A 22,137-nucleotide genomic window follows, 5' to 3' on the forward strand; every position below is an offset into this window, starting at 1 on the left:
CGAGTAACTTACGTATTACCAACCAACCAACAACCACAGAATATTCATTTCTACCGACAAACTTGAATGCTTTCTCTGCAAACAGGCTGGGCACACTGGTGATTCATGCTCCAACACTTCCATCCCTCAAGATCCCTCTTCCAAATCAAATGATTCGGTCAATCTCATCCCCACCTCCTGTGCTGACCCTACTGCCACTACTAATACTTCGGTTATTCCCGTAGTATCTCGGAGGACACCCTTTCTAATTTTCCCTCTCTAATTTCCTTATCAAAAACTAGCGAAAAACGTCCCCGTTCGAATGACAGCAGCCTCGACTCACCACAGTCTATATCTCCTACTGATCTTCATCCAGATCCAATGTCTCCCCCGAATTTTCAACATCCAACTCCAGAAACCATGCGAAAAAGAAGATAAAAAAATCTAAACTGACTAAAAACGATTGTCACTTCATAAGCCCTGAATTACGCTACGTTATACATAAACAATTTAACGATTCTCCTGAATCATTTTCCCTTACAGGCACCCAATTTATTGCGTTTCTTGAAAACACGTATGGCATCAATGACCCCCTCCTTGAAGCAAACAAATTTATTTCCGACACAACTCTTCTTCTGTAGGATTTGTTCCTAATGTATCCTAATATAAAAAAAAGATCTTTAAAAACCCGTATTACACGTCTAATCAATAGAATTAACTTTAAATTTTACCCCGAGCAAAAAACTCCTCCCGAAATGTCTATTACTGATGATGGGAATACCACTGACATTATCTCAAAATAAATACTCTCTCCCTTCTTCCTAAACAAGTACATTCTCCCTGATACAGTGGAACTGCGATGGATTTTATCCTCGAATAGAAAGAATTCAGATAGTCATTTCCTCCCATATACTTTCTTTGTCTCCCAGAAACCAACTTCAAAATAGATCATAAACGCAATTTGAGAAACTTTGAAGGATATCATTACATCCGTACCAACTGCATAAGAGCCAGTGGCGGTACTTCAATATTTGTATCCAGCGATATACATATACTCATGCCACCTCCCATTATCAACAAATCTTGAAGTAGTAGCTATAACTACTTGGTGCCCCAATAAACTTACCATTTGCAGTATATACATTCCACCGGCCACCCCCTTGATGAAAAAGAGTTAACAGACCTAATTCGTCAGCTTCCCCAACCATACATTCTTGTTGGAGACTTTAATGCACACCACTATATGTGGGGCGCCACCCAACCTCGCACTAGAGGCAAAACAATAGAAAAAATGATAAATTCAACTGGTATCTGTCTATTAAATACTGGATCCAAAACTCACTTTAACATCTCCTCAGGTTCCTTTTCTGCTATTGACCTCAGCTTCTGTGACCCTAAAACTGCACTTTCTCTTTCTAGGTCATCTTACTGATGACCTACATGATAGCAACCACTTTTCTATTATTATATCCAATCCCTATAATAAATAAACTGTTGCCAAAAGCTTCTGGCAAATAAAAAATGCAAACTGGCCTGAGTTTACCTCTCTCTCCGAAGTATACTTATCATCATTGGTAAAACGATCTTTTCCTCGGCATGTAGGGCAGTTCCATGGTAGAGTCCGGATTGTGCGAATGCCATACGTGAATCAAAACATGCTCTTAATAGGTTTAGACGTCACAAAACACAAGAAAACCTTATTGTACATAAAAGGCTTAAAGCTAAAGCTAAATTTATTGTAAAGCAAAGTAAGAACTCTGCTTGGCAGAGTTATACTTCATCCCTTACCCACAATACAGACCCCAGTCAAGTTTGGAAATAAATTGCACAAATCCAAGGCAAAAAAACTAATATCAAAATTCCTTCTTTATTATCTAACGATCTGCATATCACCGACAGCCAAAAAATCTCTGACCCACTCGCACAACATTTTAAAGAAAATTTCAGCATCCATAATCCGGCATCCGATTTTCATAACTCACATATTCAGCTCTCCTCCACACTCCAGCTAAATCCTCTCGATATTGCGTCTGCCAATGCTCCTATTAATTTAAATGAACTAAAATTCGCACTATCGTCCTGCAAAAATTCTGCTGCCGGTCCTGATGATGTCCTGTATATATTCTCAAAAAACAATCTGACTCGTCCCTCTCTAAGCTCTTTGACATCTACATTGACAACATTATTTGGAATACTCACCAGTTCACTGATGCATGGGGCAACTCTATAATCATTCCAATTAAAAAAGCAGGTAAATCCACATCATCCTCTAAGTCTTTCCGTCCAATCTCATTCACTTGCACTACTTGCAATCTCCTTGAAAAAATAATCAATAGAAGACTCGAATGGTTCCTTGAAAAATACAAACTTATTCCCGACGCACAATCGGGTTTTCGACGTAATCGATCGATATACGACAACTTTGCTCTCTTGCAAACAAATATCTCCCCTGCATTAAATAACCATCAGGACGTCATTGCAACTATTGTCGACATTGAAGGCGCTTTTGACTCTATATCCAGAAGTGCAATACTGAATAAACTCACTCAGTACAATCTAGATCATATTATCATTCATCCATAATTTCCTAACTGATAGAATTTTTAGGATTTCCGCAAACGGTAAGCTCTCCCTTCCTCATCCACAAAATACTGGCATCCCTCAAGGTTCAGTAATAATGTACTTTATTTATCCTCACAATAAATGAGCTATGTGACAACTTCCCATCTCCCGTAAAATATGTCCAATACGCTGATGACCTAATCATTTATTGCCATGGCAAATACGTTTCCTCTACATGCTAACTGCTCCAAAACGCAATAAATCTACTATAAGAGTGATCCCCTACCTAGGATTATCATTTTCCCGAAACAAACCCATGCTGATAAAATTCTCTCGAAGAACATCTATTCACTCACCTCAAATTTTCTTTGGTAACTCCCCTCTACCTATTGTCAATCAGTGCAGAATCCTTGGTATGACTTTTGATTCTCGACTCAACTGGAATCACCATATTCCGGATGTAAAAGGCATTTGCCTAAAGAGACTGAACATAATTAAAACCCTTAGCCACCTTCAATAGGGCTCCAATGAAATTATACTGCTAAGAGTTTACACAGCTCTCATACGCTCAAAGCTTCACTATGGTTGTTTTACCTGTATGTCCGCTTCCAAGTCTAAAACTGACTTGTTGAACTCTGTACACAACACCGCTCTTCGCCTTTGCCTTGGTGCCTTTAGCTCAAGCCCCGCCGCTAGTGTCAATGTTGAAGCTAATAAGCCATCACTATCCTTAAGACGACAATCTCTTCTCCTGTCATATGCTGCTAAAGTATCTTCCAATCCTTCGAATCCTGTCCATTCGCTACTTACCACCACTTCCGTACCTATCAACTCACGAACAACTGTAAATTCAATCCCTCGCACCTCTACTCCAAAATAACAACCTCTCCTTGGATAAAAAATATTCCCATAGTAGATACCTCACTAACCATCTACAATAAACACGAATCCCCTAGCGTTCTTGTAGAGAAAGCATTCTTGGAAATTCTGCATAAAAAATCCTTCGATCTAATTCTCTATTCGGATGCATCCAAAGATGAATCCGGCGTGGGTTGCGCAGTCACTACAAACCACGAACTCATAAGCTCTTTCCGCTTACCCTCGACGTGTAGTGTTTACATTGGTGACTTATACAGTATCCTTCAAGCTTTCAAATATATTTCTTCTCCCCATAAACATATCGCCATATGTACTGACTCTCCATTTCATCCATACAGTTAATCACAACCATATTCACCGACCATCCAATAGTGAAAAACATTCATGACACCCACCAAACTCTCATTGCTCTTGATATAACAGTCTCTCTCATGTGGCTTCCATCGCACACTGGAATTGCTGGAAACGAATGTGCCGATCGCCATGCCAAAGAAGCCACAAAGAATCATCTTGAAATCCCAGTTCAGCTGGCCAATGATTTGAAGATTAACTTCAAACACCTCATTAAAAAATCTTGGCACGATACGTGGAGCAAGAGTACTACAGCACTACATCAAATCCACCCAACTACTTCTCACATTTCCCTAAACTTTTTGAATAGGAGAGAAGCTGTAACAATAAGAAGACTTCGCATCAACCACACAAAACTTACTCACGGCTATTTGATGTCGTCAGAAAGTCGTCCTGTCTGCCGAACTTGTCAAGTTTCTGTGACTGTTAAGCACATCCTCACCGACTGCAGAGAATATTCTACCGCATATCAACAGTTTGATATGAAAACCAACCTCAAGGAGACACTTAATTGCCCGACGGAAATAGGAAAATCGTGCAGTTTCTTAAAACCACCAAGCTGTATAAGAAAATATAATTTAATTTATGCATTGTAATAGATTTTGTAACAGTCCTGTATTTAACTTATGATTGTTTTTGTGTGCCAATGACCAGCGTTGTCGAGGCACGTTAAACTGAAATTAAAAAAAATATAATAAATAATACAAAAAATAATGAAAGTATTCATGTATCAAAAATTAACCATCCCATTCACTTTAATTGAAATTTTGCACCGTATATCTGTATAAATTTATCAAATTATGGCTGGTACGAGCTTATTGCAATTCGCAAAAATACGTCGATCCAATGTATGATTTCAAATACAAAATCAATTTGTAAATATTTGGAAACAGAAGTTGATTTTCAAAAATTAGTATCGCTAGATGCACTGGATTTGAGAAATATTTTGCATCTTAAATTAATAATTTCTTCCTCGACTGTGACTGATGTTAAATTTTTTCAGATACTCCATCAATTTTCATTAAATTTCAGTATTTCTTCCAACCTAATTTGAGAAGGCGAGAATCTTGTTTCAAATTCTTCATAAAAAACATTAAATATTTAACGAAATCTTTGTAGTCTCGGTTTGGATTATGTTTTTGAAGTTTCTCAATTTATGTTTTCTTAATTGAGACGCGTACCTTTTTATCGTTTGTTTGTTTTTAATCGCGCTCATCATGTCTGTTAAACATATATTCTTTCCTTGTAGATTTAGGTTTATGAGTAAAGCTAGTTTCATGAGTTATTTCTCATCTTTCTGGTAACAATATACGAAATCTTTTTAAAAAATCACCACGTCTTATCCACCTCAGGTCTGAATGCAATAAGACATCTCCGTACTCGGATTCAGTTTCTTCCAAAAGCGACCGAAATTGTCGTTTCTGAAGACTTGTTCAACGATTTGAATTGACGATTTTAAAAGCAATACATCATTAGAATTTTTGAACACACCTCTTGATAGTTAATGCAATGATAGCTGGTACTGGGCATTTCCTCATCATTATTGCACAAGTCAATAAAACCAATTCGATTCCCGACCATTGCTGAAGCTCCATCTGTTGTAATAATTGTAGATATCTTGGCCCCTTGTTTGTCCTTTTAATGGAATTATAATTATATCTTTCGAAGTCATATCTTCGAAAACCATTCTCATAAAAATGCATGACTGTGCAATGTTACTAATATCCGTGGATTCATCAAATTGAAGTGATAGGAACTTACAAGATTTTAAATCGTCATTTAATAAATTCTCCAAATTATTATTCATAGCTTCAGTCGTCACATCACAGTATTACGGGACTAAGAAATATTTATTGACGATATTATTTGTTTTTATATTATTAAAAACACTTCTCCCGCTTTACAGAAAGCTGCTTATATGAATTCTCCATTTCCACCGGATCCTGGTTAAAGTATCTCGGTGACAAATAACTCGATAAAGGAAAGTAATTTTTCTCGCAGATAGAGGAAGCCATGCACAGAGGAAATCCAATTGTTTAAGGAAGAGATATGGGAACGGATTGGATGTTTAATGTCTGCAATGTATGACATTGAGGAGATTACTTGAAGGGCAATTAACCAAAAAGCTTTATGGCTTTGATTTACTTACTACACGACGCAATGGTTTTCAGGTTCAATGAACCCGGGATCAGCCGGATCCAACGTATGTCTACGTGAAATATCAGCCCCGGCGTGTATGGCGATATTTAGGGTGTGACTGAACATCTGTGAAGCATGTTTCGCCCTCATTATTTCTTGCTTATTTTACTTGTCTCTGCGGTCACTCGTTTTTTCTTATTCCGTAGAGAGATATTGACACTAATCCTTCAATGATATGATAATATACTTAACTGCGCCATTAAAGTAGACTTGTGTGCTACTTTTTCCAAATTCATTTGAAACCTTATAAATTATTATGAAGGCATTATATTTAAAATTCTGCAATTAAATAAAACATTTACTATATGCAAAGGTTTGAACAAAGAAGTTATAGAAAAAATTTATTTTTGTTATTATTATCTTGATTTTCGGTTTCTTAGCATAGAAAATGAATTTAAAATAACATGTAAAAACTTGACATTTTAACCTACTTTAGTCCTTATGAAAATATGATTTGACATTTACAATCTGAATAATTATATTAATCAATAGATCACCTTCATCATGAATATCAAAATAAAAATAGGACGAAACGACAAATTTTTACCTGCCATTTTAAAAGATACATCAAGAAAAACATATATAAAGGTTTAAGAAGTAAAAAGTTGAGGAAAGAAATTGGTAACATCTTATACGTACACCTATTATAACCACCTTTAATGTTTTCTGGTATTTGAACGTTTTGTTGAAGTGGTGCTTGTGGTGGGAACCAAAAGTCTCCAACAAGTGCGTAGTCTATAAATAGTGTTTATATATTTTTGAATATTAACAAAAATAAAAAAATACCTTACCAGGTAAATGGAGCACACTTTACTAACCCCATACCTTTGTCATCTTTTTTTAAACACAAAGGGCTGAAATGTTTTAGACATATTTTTAAACTACCTGTTATGTTGCCCATAAAACTGGCCCGGGTTAGCCAGACATTCCTCAACTGCAGGAAGTGCAAACGTAAAATAAGTACAACTTTGACATAATTAACCAACACATTCCTTTCATATAAATAATACAGGAATATAGATTATTAATTTTCTGACCACAATGTAATACTAAACACTTTTGCACACCCAATTCAGGTATCAAAATAACTGTATGTGAATAAAACGAAAACATTTCTGTACGACTGTAAGATGTGCTATAATGAGAAATGAGATTAATAAGTTATTGTTGATAAGCATCCTCCCTAAACCTACTATATTATGTCAAATGTCAGTCCTGTTCTGTGATTGGCTCGACATCATAACCCTTAGTGTCACCTACCGTCAAATCTATAGATGTATTTGATGTGCTAATGAACCAAGAGAGGACGCTACGGTTCATTTTCCTCTGCCGCATCAGCGAGTTTCCATTCTCTGGGAATGACTGCTTCTATGCTTCTTGTTGTAAAATTTTTAAGTGGATCAGGTGAAGTAAATAATAAACTCGTGAAAACTGAATACTTTAATTAAAACTCGTAACTCGAACGTTTACAAGAAAAGCAAATAACCGACTGATTCTAGTAAAAATACGATACACTTTTTAGACCTCTTTAAACAAGAACAGGGCGTCATTCTTGTCGTTAGCAAAACATATACATAAACGAAAAACTAAACAGTAGATATAAAAACGGTCAACAAACGTATCGATTACAAAAAACTCGTATTTCAGCCTAAATGCTGACACGGCTAGTCAGTGATGCTTTTAAACACTTCAATACTTCTCACGGACTATTTATCCTTCTATATTAATCACAGAAGGTCGCGCTACACCTCCGTCAAGGTTCAAATAATTATGTAATTGTTTTTTCAAGTAGTTTCTATTTAATTCTTCACTGTAAAACGACAAATTCATTAAAATCATTTCCACGTTTGGTTTAGGTTTTAGAGCATAAACTCTATAGTAAATTTTTATTTCAAATAATTCATTAATTCTATGTCATAAGTTATAAATTAAATTGTTTATATCCGAGGTCATTATCGGTATAATCGCGCGCACTACCTAAAATGTCTTCACTGTCAACTGCGGTCGACGTCTTGGCCAACCCTAGTATAGGGTTGAGTAAACATTACAGGGTGTTAAATCCTTTATATATTCTTCCAAAAACACTATGTATTTTGTAAATTTGTAATAGAATTTTAGAATCCTAGTTATAAGTTAATAATTGGTACTTTCTTATATACTGATCCAAACGAAATATAAAAAATATTGTTGTCTTTTCAGGTCTCAAATGGGGCATACCTATTTCAGAAGGAAAACCATTCACTGTCAGGAAATATGGAAAATCAAAAGCTCTCAATGATAATAATGAGAATAAAAAGGACTCTTTTACAGTAACTGTTAGTCCAATTTGTGATTCAAATAATGACATAAATGATAAATCAAAGAAAGAACTAAATATGTCAGGTAGTGGAACAAATAGTAAATTGAATGGTTCAAGTGATGAGTCGAATAAACAACTTGATTGCCCATGTAATGAATCAAATAGTGAACTAGATATTGCAGGTGTTAAATCAAATAATTTCAGTTTTTCTGATGAAAACATAGAAATCCATGATGAAACTGAAATGTTTGTAGACCATAAAGAAAATAACGTAATTCATGAAGCCGTTCAACAATCAATTTTAGTTGATTTCATGATTGAGGATATGTCTCCAAAAGAAAATGAAACTAATTCTAAAATTGTACATAATGATCATTCTTATGCTCCTGAAAATTTAATACAGTTATTAAGATGTCCACAATGTATTACAGATTATCGAACCCTTAGAGGCATTAAACTACATTTAACCTCCACACATAAAATTGCAGAAGAACAATCTTTCAAATGTAGTTTCTGTAATATGCAATTTTTCAGATATAACGATTTAATAAAACATAAAAGTACCCATGGATATGCCTGTGAATTATGTGAAGATTTGTAAGTATTCTAATTGTACAGTTAGTAGAATAAACAAAAAATTGAAATCAATAAAATCTTTGATATGAAACAGTAAAAAAAATCGATTTAATGATTATATGAATTTTTTTTTCAAGATGTCTACAAAAGAACTGAAATCAGTATACTTAATAAACTTTTTTTTGTCTTCAATACGGTTATTGTGTTTAGTGTTTTCTTAAACTGTAGTAAATTATTGTTGGGGTTCTATCTCTAAAGTAGAAAGGGTCGGATATTGTTTGCTATTTTGACTTTTCAACAACCACTCCAAGAAGGTGTTTCAATTGTTGCAGTAAAATAACTACTTGATAGTATTAGTCTGACAATTATTTTCTTACCAATTTTATTATAGCTTATTTAACTGAAAGAGAACGGATAGAAATTCTAATGATGGTAGGTTATCGACTTCGAAATCATGAGGAAGCATGTTCTTCATTTAACGAAACATATTTTGAAAAACCTCCAATTGCTAGAAGCGTCAGGGACGCAACAAAATCTACAAGAACAGGAATACACGGCGATGAAAAGTTATTAGAAGACACCTCTCACACAACCACAACAAAATGTTGAGTCAGTTGTAATGATTTATTAAAGAAAGAAATCTGCATCCACATTAAGTTTAACTTGTTAATGCACTCTCAGGAAATGATCCGGACAAACATTTGGAATTTTGTGAAATCTTCCGTAGGTCTTGTATTGAAAATCCAAATGTTCTTAACAGACGAGATAACGTTTTGTTCAAATGGCACAGTAAATCGACACAATTCTCGTTACTGGGCAATTTGAAGGAAAGTGGATTGAAAAAATGGACTGGCCACCTAAGTCACCTGATTTTACTCCTCTTGGTTTTTTGTGGGGACATTTAAAAAGTCGGGTCTACGTTAACCGAATATACAAGTTAAAATGGAGTAGAACGCATTAGACATGAAATGACTCGTATAATTCCGCGATGATCGAAAACTGCAAATCAGTCTTGGTCTATGTCAAATAGTGAATAGGACACAGTTTGAATCAAAATAAATAGACGCGGAACCAAACTGTTTGAAGTGTTTTTACATTTTTTTGAGAATTAACAATAGAAACATCTGTTCACTGAAAAAGCATACATTTACATTTTGCCTGTGTAAATCGGAGTTCTTACCAAATGTCTTTATCAATGACAGATAATTCAATAATTAATTTGGGTTCAGTTGAAGAAAAACTGCCTCCTCAGGTAACTGAAATTCAAGAAGCCGTCATTGCTGGACTGAAAGGGTGAATAATTCACCTGCTACTTAAAGTTGGTGTAAAATGTAAAGTAACTTTACACAGCTAAAAATTGCAAAAATCTGACCCAAGACATATAATCTATTTCAATGAACAGAAGTGTACGTTTCATGAAAAAGATTTTTAGAAATGCTTATTTTATTTCGAAACATGTCGAAAGGGCTCCCTTTTTCAGTCATTTTATTTGTTTTAACATTTGACAGGTACAGGTGAGACAAGAAATCAGATTAAAAGTTAACATAATTTTTCTGAATAATGCTCGTCCGTTTTTCCAAAATCTTTTGAAATTTTTTAAATAATATTTAGGGCACTCAGAAAATGGAACCGAACATGGATGCCTCGAAAGTTAAATAAATTCTTTTCTCAAATGGAAACACCATCTATTCTTTGGCTCCAATGAATGATTCTAAACTAAAATTAGGGGGAGTTTCTGATTTTAACCTTATTCTTAGTTTTTCCAAGTTTGATTAAAACATAGAGTGGCAAGTATAAACTCCCTTAATTTTTGGGGTGGCAATTACAGCCTCGTTCAGCACCAGTATGAGCAGTTGGATGTTAATATTTCTAAATTTGCATATATTGTCATTGTTATTTAGGTAATTTTTGAGCTGTTAGGTTATTACATCAACTTCATCTTTAATGTAAAATTATTTAAGATATATTTCCAGCTCACTCCGCTAACATTTCTCTGTTATCTGAATAAAAGCACTTTATTATACTTTACCTTTTCCTTTCGTACATATCTAGACATTTGTCTTTACATCAATGTCCAGAATGTAGAGTAATGTTACTTTTACAAATTATATAATTTTTTATTACCAATTGTGAATTGAACGCTATAATTTTATTTCATATTTTCAGCTTTCCCACTGCCACAGAACTAAATTCTCATATATCCCTCCATCCCGAAAGATATTATTGTATGAAATGTGGGGAAAAGTTTCATAAAAAGGATTTGTTGGATAAACACGAGCCTTTGCATGAGAGAATGTCAAAAATCCTTGCATTAATAAAGAATACGACAAAACCAATGCTCCAATGTCCCCATTGTAGTCTGACGTGTGGTTATATCAATACTCTTCAACAGCACATAAATTCAGTTCATCTTAAAATTAAAGAGTTTGAATGTAGTCTATGTCAAAAGAAGTTCGGTGCAAGCAACTCTTTAAAAGTACATGTGAGGTAAGAAAAACTTTAGATTTTAGGTATTGAAAAAAAAATTGCAGTGAAATTGAAGAAAACTTGTCTGAATGTATGAATACCTTCTAGAATGATACATTTCAATAAGTAGATGGATACATAAGGGTAAACATCAAAGTAGACATACATACTTTCAATAATCACGTCCTCGTGGATATACAACGACATAGCTAAAAAATAAACTAAACTTTGCCATATGAGTGGATAAGTATTATTGGTCAGTATTAAATTAGCGAACAGCATTGAATTTGGAAACTGTTGATCATATGCCTCTTGACATTTTGCGTTCACATGCATTATCTGTTACATTACTACCAAAGTTAGTAAACACATTATTGCTCACTAAAAAATGTACTGTAAATAGCTTGGAATGGTTATACATATATTTGGGAGTACTTAACTGTCGATACTTAGTTCTTTTATATTGATAACATATTCGATATGCTTTATTTTAGATCGTCGAGGAGAAGTGGACATGAAATTTCTTTAAATATTACAAAATCTTTGGCATTATAGCTCAGAAATCCCCTGGTTCATTTATATCAGATCTTTCTTAGGCTCACTTACTTTACAAAGAAATTTCGTTACATGTAAAACTTATTTCATTGGGACCTACGTCATTCATATCACTGCCCATTCTATTAGAAATATTGTCTATTCAATTAAGATGAGTGTTGTCCACTTTTTTAGGCCGACTTTATTCATCTCGTTAGGTCGAACACGACCATTTCGTTAGGACCAGTTTCAGTAATAACACTATATTTGCTTCCGCTGTATCTTCGTTTATCAAATCATTCTTTTGATCCGTTACCTTTTTATCGAGATCTTCACGTTCATCTATTGGAAAACTGATCTCATTTGCCAAAACTGCATCAGATATCTAGTTTTATAGCCAAACAATATTTTGTAAGGTGACTCTGCTTAAACCCCTGCGAATATTTGAAACAAAATTGTTTCTAGTATATTCTTCCTTGGTAGTGGATGACAGAGATAATAATATTTATTGTAAGATTATTTTTTTGTACCAGCCTGCATGCGCCTAGTCACTGATAATCCTTCGTCATACTCCGATATTTTCTATTTCGCTCTTTTAAAAAATTATCAAAGGTTTTGCTTTTGTTGATTTCATCGCTTTAATAAAAATAAATTATAAAAAAGCATCTGTAATAGCTATCAGGTACGAGTTATTATGTTATGACTTTATGAATGATCCCAAATGGTGATGTCCATAATATCACATGGTACTCTAAATTTCTACGGGGTTAAAGAACTTGCCTTTCCATCGCCAGGCTTCCTGTTATATAAACCATATGTGTACGATATTAACATGATAGTTTAAAACGATGTTTCTGCGGACATGTTTAAGTACTACCCATCTTTTTCCTTAAGAGTTAAATTGATCCAGAATTTTTTGACGATCAGCAAGATATTTTGAGAGGATTTCTACAATGTCCTCACACTTTCGTCTAGAAGTTAAATGTATCAAATTAACATCTACATAATGTGAAATAGGGTTTCTGGTCAAATCGTCTGACCTAAAGTTAAAAGTAATTTTTAAAATAAGCTTAAAACAATAATAAATGTAAAATACTAGTATTATTGTGATAAAAGGGGCGAACGTTCGATATACGAGAAATATGGTACAAATTGCCCCAGCTTTTTTTGTTCACAGACACTGAACTGGAATCGAGAATATAATTATTTTATGTGACCGTTTCTTATGTCCAATTGAAAAAATTCTTCGGTAATTTTTATGATTTCAGCATGAGATTTATCCGACATTAATTTTATCTTTTTTGCTTGAATTTCTAAACATTTGTAAGACTTTATATTTCTCTTTGAACATTAAGTTCATTAAAACCATACCATGATGTAAAGACTACAAGGTGTGCTATAGCGCACCAGCTGGGAAGCAGCCAATGAGAATTCGCTCCCAAAACGACTTGCCAATTTAAGAGCGAATTCTCATTGGCTCTTGAGAGATGCGCAGAACGAGTCGAAAATGAGCCCTCAGGTAGAGTACATCTTGTAGTCTTTACATCATGAACCATACATTTGAAGCAAACTATATATTCACTGAATTCTTTTAAACAGACAACGCATAATTTCGTAATGGGATTATTTAATACTGTTTGTTCAACTACTTTTTCATTATCAGGTTGAAAAGTATTAGAAAGCTCGGAAAATATATTGAAGTTAATCCACTTTAATGTTTCCTTGCCACGTTCCCAATAAAAAACTACTGCATCTAAATGTTCTTGATTTTAGGTCTTTTCTGTTTTAGTTTTTTTTTTTGATAATTTTTAAAAGAGGTTTCGACTTTTCTTTAAGTCTTAACCAAAATATGATATTGACAATGACAATTTGCTTATTTATATTCATCTATGACCTTCATCTTGAATATCAAAATCAACTTAGAACTTTGTTCTAATAAGAAAAATTCATTTTTCCTTGGTCCCTACATCTCAAATATATAGCCGTAATGAATTAAATTATTTGTAGTTTTATTAGAATTTACAAAATAGAGCTATAAATTTTACTTAAATTATTTAGATCGTTTTTATCATTTATAACTTTTCATTCGTTTTTATGATGTGAACCATTTCTAAAAATTCTCTTTTTCGTGTATTAGATTTTTAAATTTTGAATCTTTATAATTGAATTTATGTTTTTTTGATATTTCATGGTTCGTTAATGCAGTTCTATTTTTTTTATCAAAGACCTCTTAGTCTATTTTCAAAATACTGACATGTTTGACCTATGTAGACAGCGTCACAATTAGTACAATGCACTTGATATATAATATTACTTCTTTTGTTTTTTGGTGTTTTAGATTTTAATTTAGTGAAATATTTGGATAATGTATTATGTCCTTTATGACTATATCATGATATACTAATATCATATTTATTGAAGTAATTCAATAATTGTTTGGAAAGTCCTTGTACATATGATAAGGAAAAATGTTTTATGTTTTGATGTTTCGTTTCAGTTTTGTTTTTAAATTGATTGTAGTATATGCTTATCCTTTTCTTGAATATGTTATTTATAATTTTCTCCGGATAATTATTTTCTTTCAATGCGGTTTTTGCTTTTTGAATAGCTAAGCATCTAAATTCAGGATCTTATAGTTGGATATATCTATCATCCAAACTTACTATCACTGATGTTTTCTGTGACATAGGATGACACGAATTGAAGTTTAAATATATTGAGGACCAAGTTGGTTTCGTATACCATTCTGTTCTTATGTTATTATTAATTTTTTATAATTTGAAAATTGGTTCTATTATTTTGCCAAACCTCTATTGTGGATTGAAGTTCTTTATGATAAGAATTGAAATTTTTATTTAAGTTTTCAATTTGATTGTTTTCTTATTAGAACAAAGTTCTCAGTTGAAAAGTCGAAAAGTTAAAATTTATCTTTCTTTAGATGCATTAATATATCAAAGAAATATGTAAACATTTTCTTTTATTTCGATCTGTGCTCGATTTGAAAACGATGTAAACTTCTTAAACCGAATTGTTACTATGGATGAGACTTGGGTACATTTCTACGATCCAGAAACAAAGCAATAATCGATGGGAATGGCGACATTCTGGTTCGCCAAGAACTAAGAAATTCCGTGTCCAAAAATCTGCTGAAAAAATTTTTGCTTCAGATTTTTGGGATTGTCATGGAGTAATCATTATTGATTTCTTGGTTAAGGGTAGAACAATAACTGGATATTACTATTCGACATTACTGACCTCTATACGGGAATAAATTAAAGAGAAAAGACGAAAAGCTATCCAAAGGTGTTTTGTTTTTGCAGGACAACGCCTCTGCTCACAAATCTCATATTTCCATGCAAAAAACTCGTGATTAAAGGTTTGAATTACTAGAACACCCCCCTCATTTACCAGATTTGGCTCCGTACGACTATCATCTCTTTCCTCAATTGAAAAAAGTTTGAGAGATCGTAAATTTCCTTCCAACGAAGAGGTAATAACAGCTGTGGAGGTCTGGTTTGCAAAACAAGAAGAAACATTTTTTAAATGTCCTGAGACTTACAGGTTCGCTGTAATAAATGTATCATCCAATTAAGAGGAGAATATGTTGAGTAATAAAATATTTTGACATTGAAATTTTGTTTGGTTCTATAGAAGGCTAAAAATTTTTAAATATACCCTGGTATAAGCTTGTTAATAACTCGAATATATCAGAAATAAAAATTGGAACTTATTTACGGAAAGCCGTGATGGTTGTAGCCCTCAACTACGGAGATTTCTCGATTTCAGCTGTACTCAACCCTGACTGCTGCGGGGCAGCAAATATAAAGAATTATTTTATCACAAATTTATTATAAGTTTTACCTTTAGTACACATTGTAAGTAAAGGACGTTTTGGAGTCGACTCTGATTTTTATGAACTTTGAAGTATGGGAGGTGGACAACAAATAAATTTGTTTGAAAACTTGAACGTTGAAAAATTTATGTAAATTTAGTGTGTGATGATGATGAAATTATATTATTTCAGAATAAATATGTAATTGGTATTTAAGCAGTCCCTTTAATCTAATTTGTTATATTTGTTTGACTTTGGCAAACTAAAGGCGTGTCGAGAATCGATCTGAGTAATTGTTTACTGGTTTACTGTTTAAAAAGTTGAAAAATTCGACTCGGTGACTATGAAAGAAAACAGTGTTCTTCAAGAAATAATCCATTAATTTTGGAAGTGAAATAAAATTTAATCTATAATTGTGCGATGCAGAATGAAGCAAAATTAATACAGCACAATCAATAATTGTTTCAAAAGAATTACATAAGATTAAAAACCGAACAAGTTAAATATGAGTGGAATAAAATTGAGATAGTAGGAAATAACATCATCGACAAGGTAAAAAACCTCCAAATCCAACTAGATCAAATCATGAAAATGAATGAAGGACAACAACTAAAATTTGCAGCGCTCGAAAAGACACCTTAAGGTAAATAAGTTCCAAATCAAATAAGTTGAAAACTGGTCAGATAATTGACCAAAGAGATAAAGTGGATCCGCGCTAAAACTCGAAGGAAACAAAAACTTCCAACCAAAAATCAAAATAATTCAAACAAGTTTAGAAAAAATTACCTGGATAATAGAATTACAAGATAGTAATATTGCAATATAAAAGCTGTCCCAAGAAACTTGATAAAGCCAGACAGCATCAAAATGGAATACCTACAACACTAGCAAGAACTACAAGTCATTTTGAAAAGCATTTTACTAATGAATCATTTTAAAAGGATATAAAGTCTACCGTATTACTCATCCAGAATATGCAGCTGAATGGAAAAGCGCAGTTATAATAAATCAAAATATAATGCATCACTAAAATATGGGATTCAAATCTCAGTAAATGGATAATAAAAAATTGTGAGATAAAAGTAACAGCTATTGACTTTTTATATGTATAGCTGGGGATATATGTTTACTATAAAAACCGCGCATATAGACCGTAGATGGTCTATATAGGTAGTAGATTACTACCTAACCACTAAAGTTGAGGAATTGTTAGAAGCAATAAACCAGCATAGACTGTCATCCAGCTTCCAGTTGGTGATACAATAATACAATCTCTCAACTTCACTAAGAATTAACGAACAACTAGATTATGAAATAGATTAATTCAACAAAATTATACAGTAAGCTGCATGGTGGAAAGTTCCCAATATAAAAGTTGAAGCAAAAGGTAATAATTATCTTAGAAAAACTACAGATCTTATTATCAAAAAAAGACAATTAAGTACTAATTATTCCCTGGGGGATGAGACTAAATGATCAAAGCGCCCTATCCTACAGAATCTCCCAATCCGACCTGGAGATAGGTGCTAGATGAGAAATAACATTCAAAAGCCAACCAAATTAAGCTTATATCTTAAAAATTAACTATGAATCAGTTGAACTAGAAATAAAATCCGTATCACCAAAGAAGAGATTCAACTCGAAAAGAGCTTCTGGATCCGATGTTGAATCGAGATAAATACTAAGACAGAAAGTCAAAGTATGTAACCAGGTTGTCGAAAGTAGCAGGGGTAATATTGATACCAAAACCAAGCAAACCATCACAAGAAGTGATCCTAGAGGCCAATACCATTAATGCTGGTAATATCGGAACTGCCAACAAACTATTGTTTAAAGGATCAAAGAACATAATGGTAAACCTGACCGCTCGTTTTGATTCAAGGTAAGCTACTCAACGATAGATCAAAATATTGTAATAAAAAAATGATTTTTTGTCCCAGTAATATTAATGCGAACGTGAAAATTCGTTGTTCCGGCACTGACGTCTTGATAATTTTTACCTGGCTAATATATCAGAAAATTTACACATTTGCATGAAAGTAGGTGTTGGAAATGCTCAAAGATTTATAAACGTTACTCAATTATATGAAGCTTTAGGATCTGATTTGAGCGCAGCACTTCAGGCATTCACAGAATGCGATTTTAACCTGATCTTTTTTTCGAAAAGGAAAAAAACGTCCTCTTTCAATAATGGCTTAATCGTAAAATATCGACTATTTTATCAAAATGTCAAAATGCTCATAGGAGAAAGAAAATAGAAGATACAAGAGTTTGCTTGCCATATGTATGGATTTAATCGTCTAATAATGAATAATAATACTGAAACGCTTAAGTTACCAAAAAAAAAGATATTGATGGCTCTTCTCTACCACCATGCAGATCAGAGCTATAACCTTTTATGAGTATGTTACATTGCTATAATTTGGTCACATGTACACCTGAAGGTTCCAACTTCTGATGATCCTAAAGACCAAGGCTGGGCACAAATTGACAACAAAGATGAAATTACCTGGGTTTCTGGAAGTCAGTTACTAACATCGATTGATAAAATCAATATTCAGCCCGAAAAAGGTAACATTTTTTATCATTTTGATTATATTATGCTAAAATACGCATCCTAATACTTTTTAAATTTTTTTACAGATGATGACGATGAAAACATAACAGCAAACAGCGCTCTGACAGTGAATCAGAGACAGATGAAAGTCAAAGCGAGAACGAAAATGAATAAATAACATTGTTACCCTTATTGTAACTTTTTATCCCTTTTGTATAATAAGTTAAATTTATCTAGTAAGTAGTTAATTTAGACTAAGCTAACAAATTATTTAATTATTCGAATATATCTAAAATTATTTGATTATATTTATTTTATCTCAACACTCATATTGAAGTGCTCGCTATACCGAATAATTAAAGATACGTCATTTCTTTCCAGACGAAGTAGCAGTAAGTCGAAGGAAATCTAGTCAGCTGATGCTTCTACCTAACTCCTACGTAATAACTTTCAAAGTATCATCTGACGGCTTTTCCACCAAGATACAGCCAGCTGACATATATATTAGTTGCATATGAAGCTATCAACAGTTCAATTTTTATGTGAGAGGAAATCACTGAAATTAATTTTTTTTTTATGTTGAAGTCACCAGGAGACGTACAATACAATATGATTTTTTTTCGTTGAGGTTAACTACAATTAGACAAATTTTCAGCTGAGAGGAAATGAATGAATGTATTTTTTTTATGCGTGGGAGGCTTCAACCGCTCATCTCCCCACAGGGCCCAGCTGACGATCACGAGGCTTTATGATAATATTTTCTAATGCATTTTACTGATTACCACTTGAGAGAATGTTACTGATATAACCTAATTATTTTCAGAGTCTGTCATTCAACCGAAACACCATATGTTTGCGAGGAATGCGGTGTGGGCTATGGACGATTAGATTATCTGCAAAGACATGAAAAAACTCATTCTATCAAACATAATACTTTTATGGTTCTCGCAAAGAGAAATTACAGCAAAGTGGCAGCTAAAGGTAAATATCTTTTCACAGTTGTATGTTTGTAATTTCATTCCTTTTTTTCTTTTAGATAATGGACTCAGTTGCATTTTTTGTGCTATTAAAATGTCGTCAAAACAAGAATTGATTGCTCATTTACAAACTCACAATGGTCTGAAAAAGTTTGAATGTGAATACTGTGAATTAATACTCAATTCTCCCAGTGAAAAACATTTCCATGAAAGTACTCATAAAAATTCATATATGTGAGTAAATTCGGCTATATTATGTGTATGGCATGGTTCATACATACATTTATAAAAAATTTCATGGTATCAGAAGTAAATATGCTCTAGAATATTTTGACAAAGAAAAATTGGTGCAGGCAATGCAACTCGAATTTGAACTTTTTTTATATATGGCTGGTTCAAATCAATAAATTAAGCTTTTTATAACCCTATTCCTATCCGATGCCATGAATAGAACCGCATTGCCAATAAGATAGTATCTTCATGCTGATATTTCTTTGTAGACTGTACTCGCTGGCATTTACTCTGATATAGCAATTCAACAGTATTCAATAGTACCGTTCAAGTCTATAATGCAGTTCTTATGAAGTTGATTGAAATTTGCTATCATATAGTCCTGCTCTTATTTATTTTCAGTTTGAGTAACTCCAACTGGTGTATTGGATCTGTACCATAATACTCAGTGAATAACCTAGCTCTGCAAAGATATCACTTACAATATTTTGACTCCTCTTAATATTTAGCTTTCCGCATTATGGAGAGTTTGTTCCATTAGGTGCTCTAGCTAAGTTTATGGACCATTTAGTGAATGTATAATCATAGGCAAACCTTTGAGTTAAAGAGGTTTCTATTCAAACTATCTTTTTAGATTTTTTTTCTTTTGTAGTCATAGGGGTTAACTTGTACGTTTACAGAAACTTAGGAGAAATTTTCCTGTTGGTGTTTAATCCTATAGGGGTGATTATAACTTCTTCTTGTTTCTACTTTTGAAAAAGACTCAATATATCACTTGTATGCTAGCATTAAGATGAATTTCGTAAAAAAATCCTTTTTTTCAATATATAAACAAGAGTGCATTTCATTTTTAGCTTAATAGCATATGCGGGTATCCACTCATTATTATTGTTTTTTTGGAAAAGTGATCTTTTGTGTAATGAAGTTTCATTTCTAGATGTACCACCTGTTCGAAAAACTTCTCAACTAAAAAAGAATTAAGAATTCATGAAGATCTCAAGGAATGTATGTTACAAAAATTCACTTGTATTATTTGTAATTCAACACATGCAAGACAATCACTCTTAGAGACACATATTTTAAATGAACATGTGAATAAAATACTGATAGATAAAGCTAATTCTGAGATAGGTCAAATAAATGTTAATCGGAAAAATATTGAAATGGAATGGAGCACTGACGAAGAAGAAGTAACTGAGAAAACAGAAGAAAATGCATTAAATAACAAAACTAATCAAAACACAAATGTTGATGAACTCAATCTAGAACATACCAAGGAAGAAGGATATATACTTGGTGTAGACGAAGATTCAGCCATGGAAAAATCAATAGAAATTGTTGATTACCACACCAAAAAAGCAGCCCAAGAGAAAAACGAGGAATGTCAAAATGATGTTAATTCAAAACAAGTCTTAAATCGGGATCAGGAATTAGAATTGGAAGAAGAAACTTTATGTATAATTCTAATCGATCAGAAATCTGAACAGATTGGTTTAAAGGTAGAAAATAGAAACAAGGAAATAGGTCAAGAAAATCAAAACTTAGAAATAGATTATGGTACTGATAACGAAAGTAAAGAACATGAGCAGATAGAAAAGTGAAAATATAGTGAAAGAATTGAGAGATTAAAAAAAATAGCACATTAAAGTAGTATAATTCATGGAAAAATTATGGTTGGTATAGACTCTGTGAAATTGAACTAATTCAAATAAAATTCCACCCCATTTATTTGACAACACTTTTCAGTATACCATACTTTAATACATGTGAGCAATAAGTTTATATTTCATCACATTTCATAGAATTTAATTACATATTTTTGTTTCAACATTAAAACGACATTATCTAAGATCTGCATCATTCTAATAATTTAATTTTATTTTTTACTTCATATATTTACTTCATATGGGGTAGTACAATAATTTTAATCAATTTATATAATGTTCTCAAAGCTTAATAAATCATGAGGGTGAAATTTATACTGTTGAGACTATTTGTGAAATAAAACTATGCTTAGTTGGAATAAAACAGCTTTGACATTTTCCTGTATATCTATAAAATGATACGAGGTAAATCTTGTACAGAGTGACGATCGATTTTTTTAACCCTTTGTGTATGCATGTCACACATGTAAATTACTAGTTCAGTGTTTTCAGATCCTGTAATTAAGTAAGTGCATAAATTTTGGTTAGCGTGTAGTTAAACGCCAAGGTATTGTAAAAGTTACCATTGACATATAAATTTACTTAAAAAGTAACTACCATGGATGCTTCTACGTCTCTGATGCTTCTGCCGCATAAAACTCAAATATTTAAAAACTGAATCTTCACAGATCGAGTTATTAGCTATTTTAGAGGCCCCTGAATCTGAATTACATGAGTTACTGCTAATTCCAGTTGATTAAGAAGATATTTTGGAAGCAGAACGCAGAACATAAGTAGGATAATAGGGAAAGTTAAAATTTTGCTTTTCTTGTTTTGGCTTTATTTTTTTATTTTAAATATACATACAAGCAGCTACTTATCCAATGTAAATATTATTTAATTTTGACAAGCAACCTTACATGTATCTACAGTATCTTTAAGGCTAACATTAGATTTGTTACATCAAATATTTCATTTGTTGAATTAAAGCTGGGATTCCATTTTCTCAGAAGGTTAATAGGACTGTTTTCACTTCTCCAAGTATTTTCATG

The 22,137-nt window shown here is 32.8% G+C and overlaps 1 protein-coding gene across 2 annotated transcripts in view; it reads left to right on the forward strand.

The window, feature by feature from the left end:
* LOC130894965 (zinc finger protein 3 homolog) overlaps window positions 1-21,470 on the forward strand; it is a 41,977-nt gene extending 20,507 nt beyond the window's left edge. For both annotated transcript variants that reach the window (XM_057802035.1, XM_057802036.1), the window contains 5 exons: window positions 8,170-8,866; window positions 11,012-11,332; window positions 19,058-19,215; window positions 19,271-19,445; window positions 20,380-21,470. In XM_057802035.1, the coding sequence (XP_057658018.1) occupies window positions 8,170-8,866; window positions 11,012-11,332; window positions 19,058-19,215; window positions 19,271-19,445; window positions 20,380-21,043 (2,015 nt within the window). In that variant the 3' untranslated portion in view covers window positions 21,044-21,470. The remainder of the gene's footprint in view (window positions 1-8,169; window positions 8,867-11,011; window positions 11,333-19,057; window positions 19,216-19,270; window positions 19,446-20,379) is intronic.
* The last annotated feature ends 667 nt before the right edge of the window (window positions 21,471-22,137 follow it).

This window comes from Diorhabda carinulata, chromosome 6 (assembly GCF_026250575.1).
Source record: "Diorhabda carinulata isolate Delta chromosome 6, icDioCari1.1, whole genome shotgun sequence".
NCBI lineage: Eukaryota > Metazoa > Arthropoda > Insecta > Coleoptera > Chrysomelidae > Diorhabda > Diorhabda carinulata.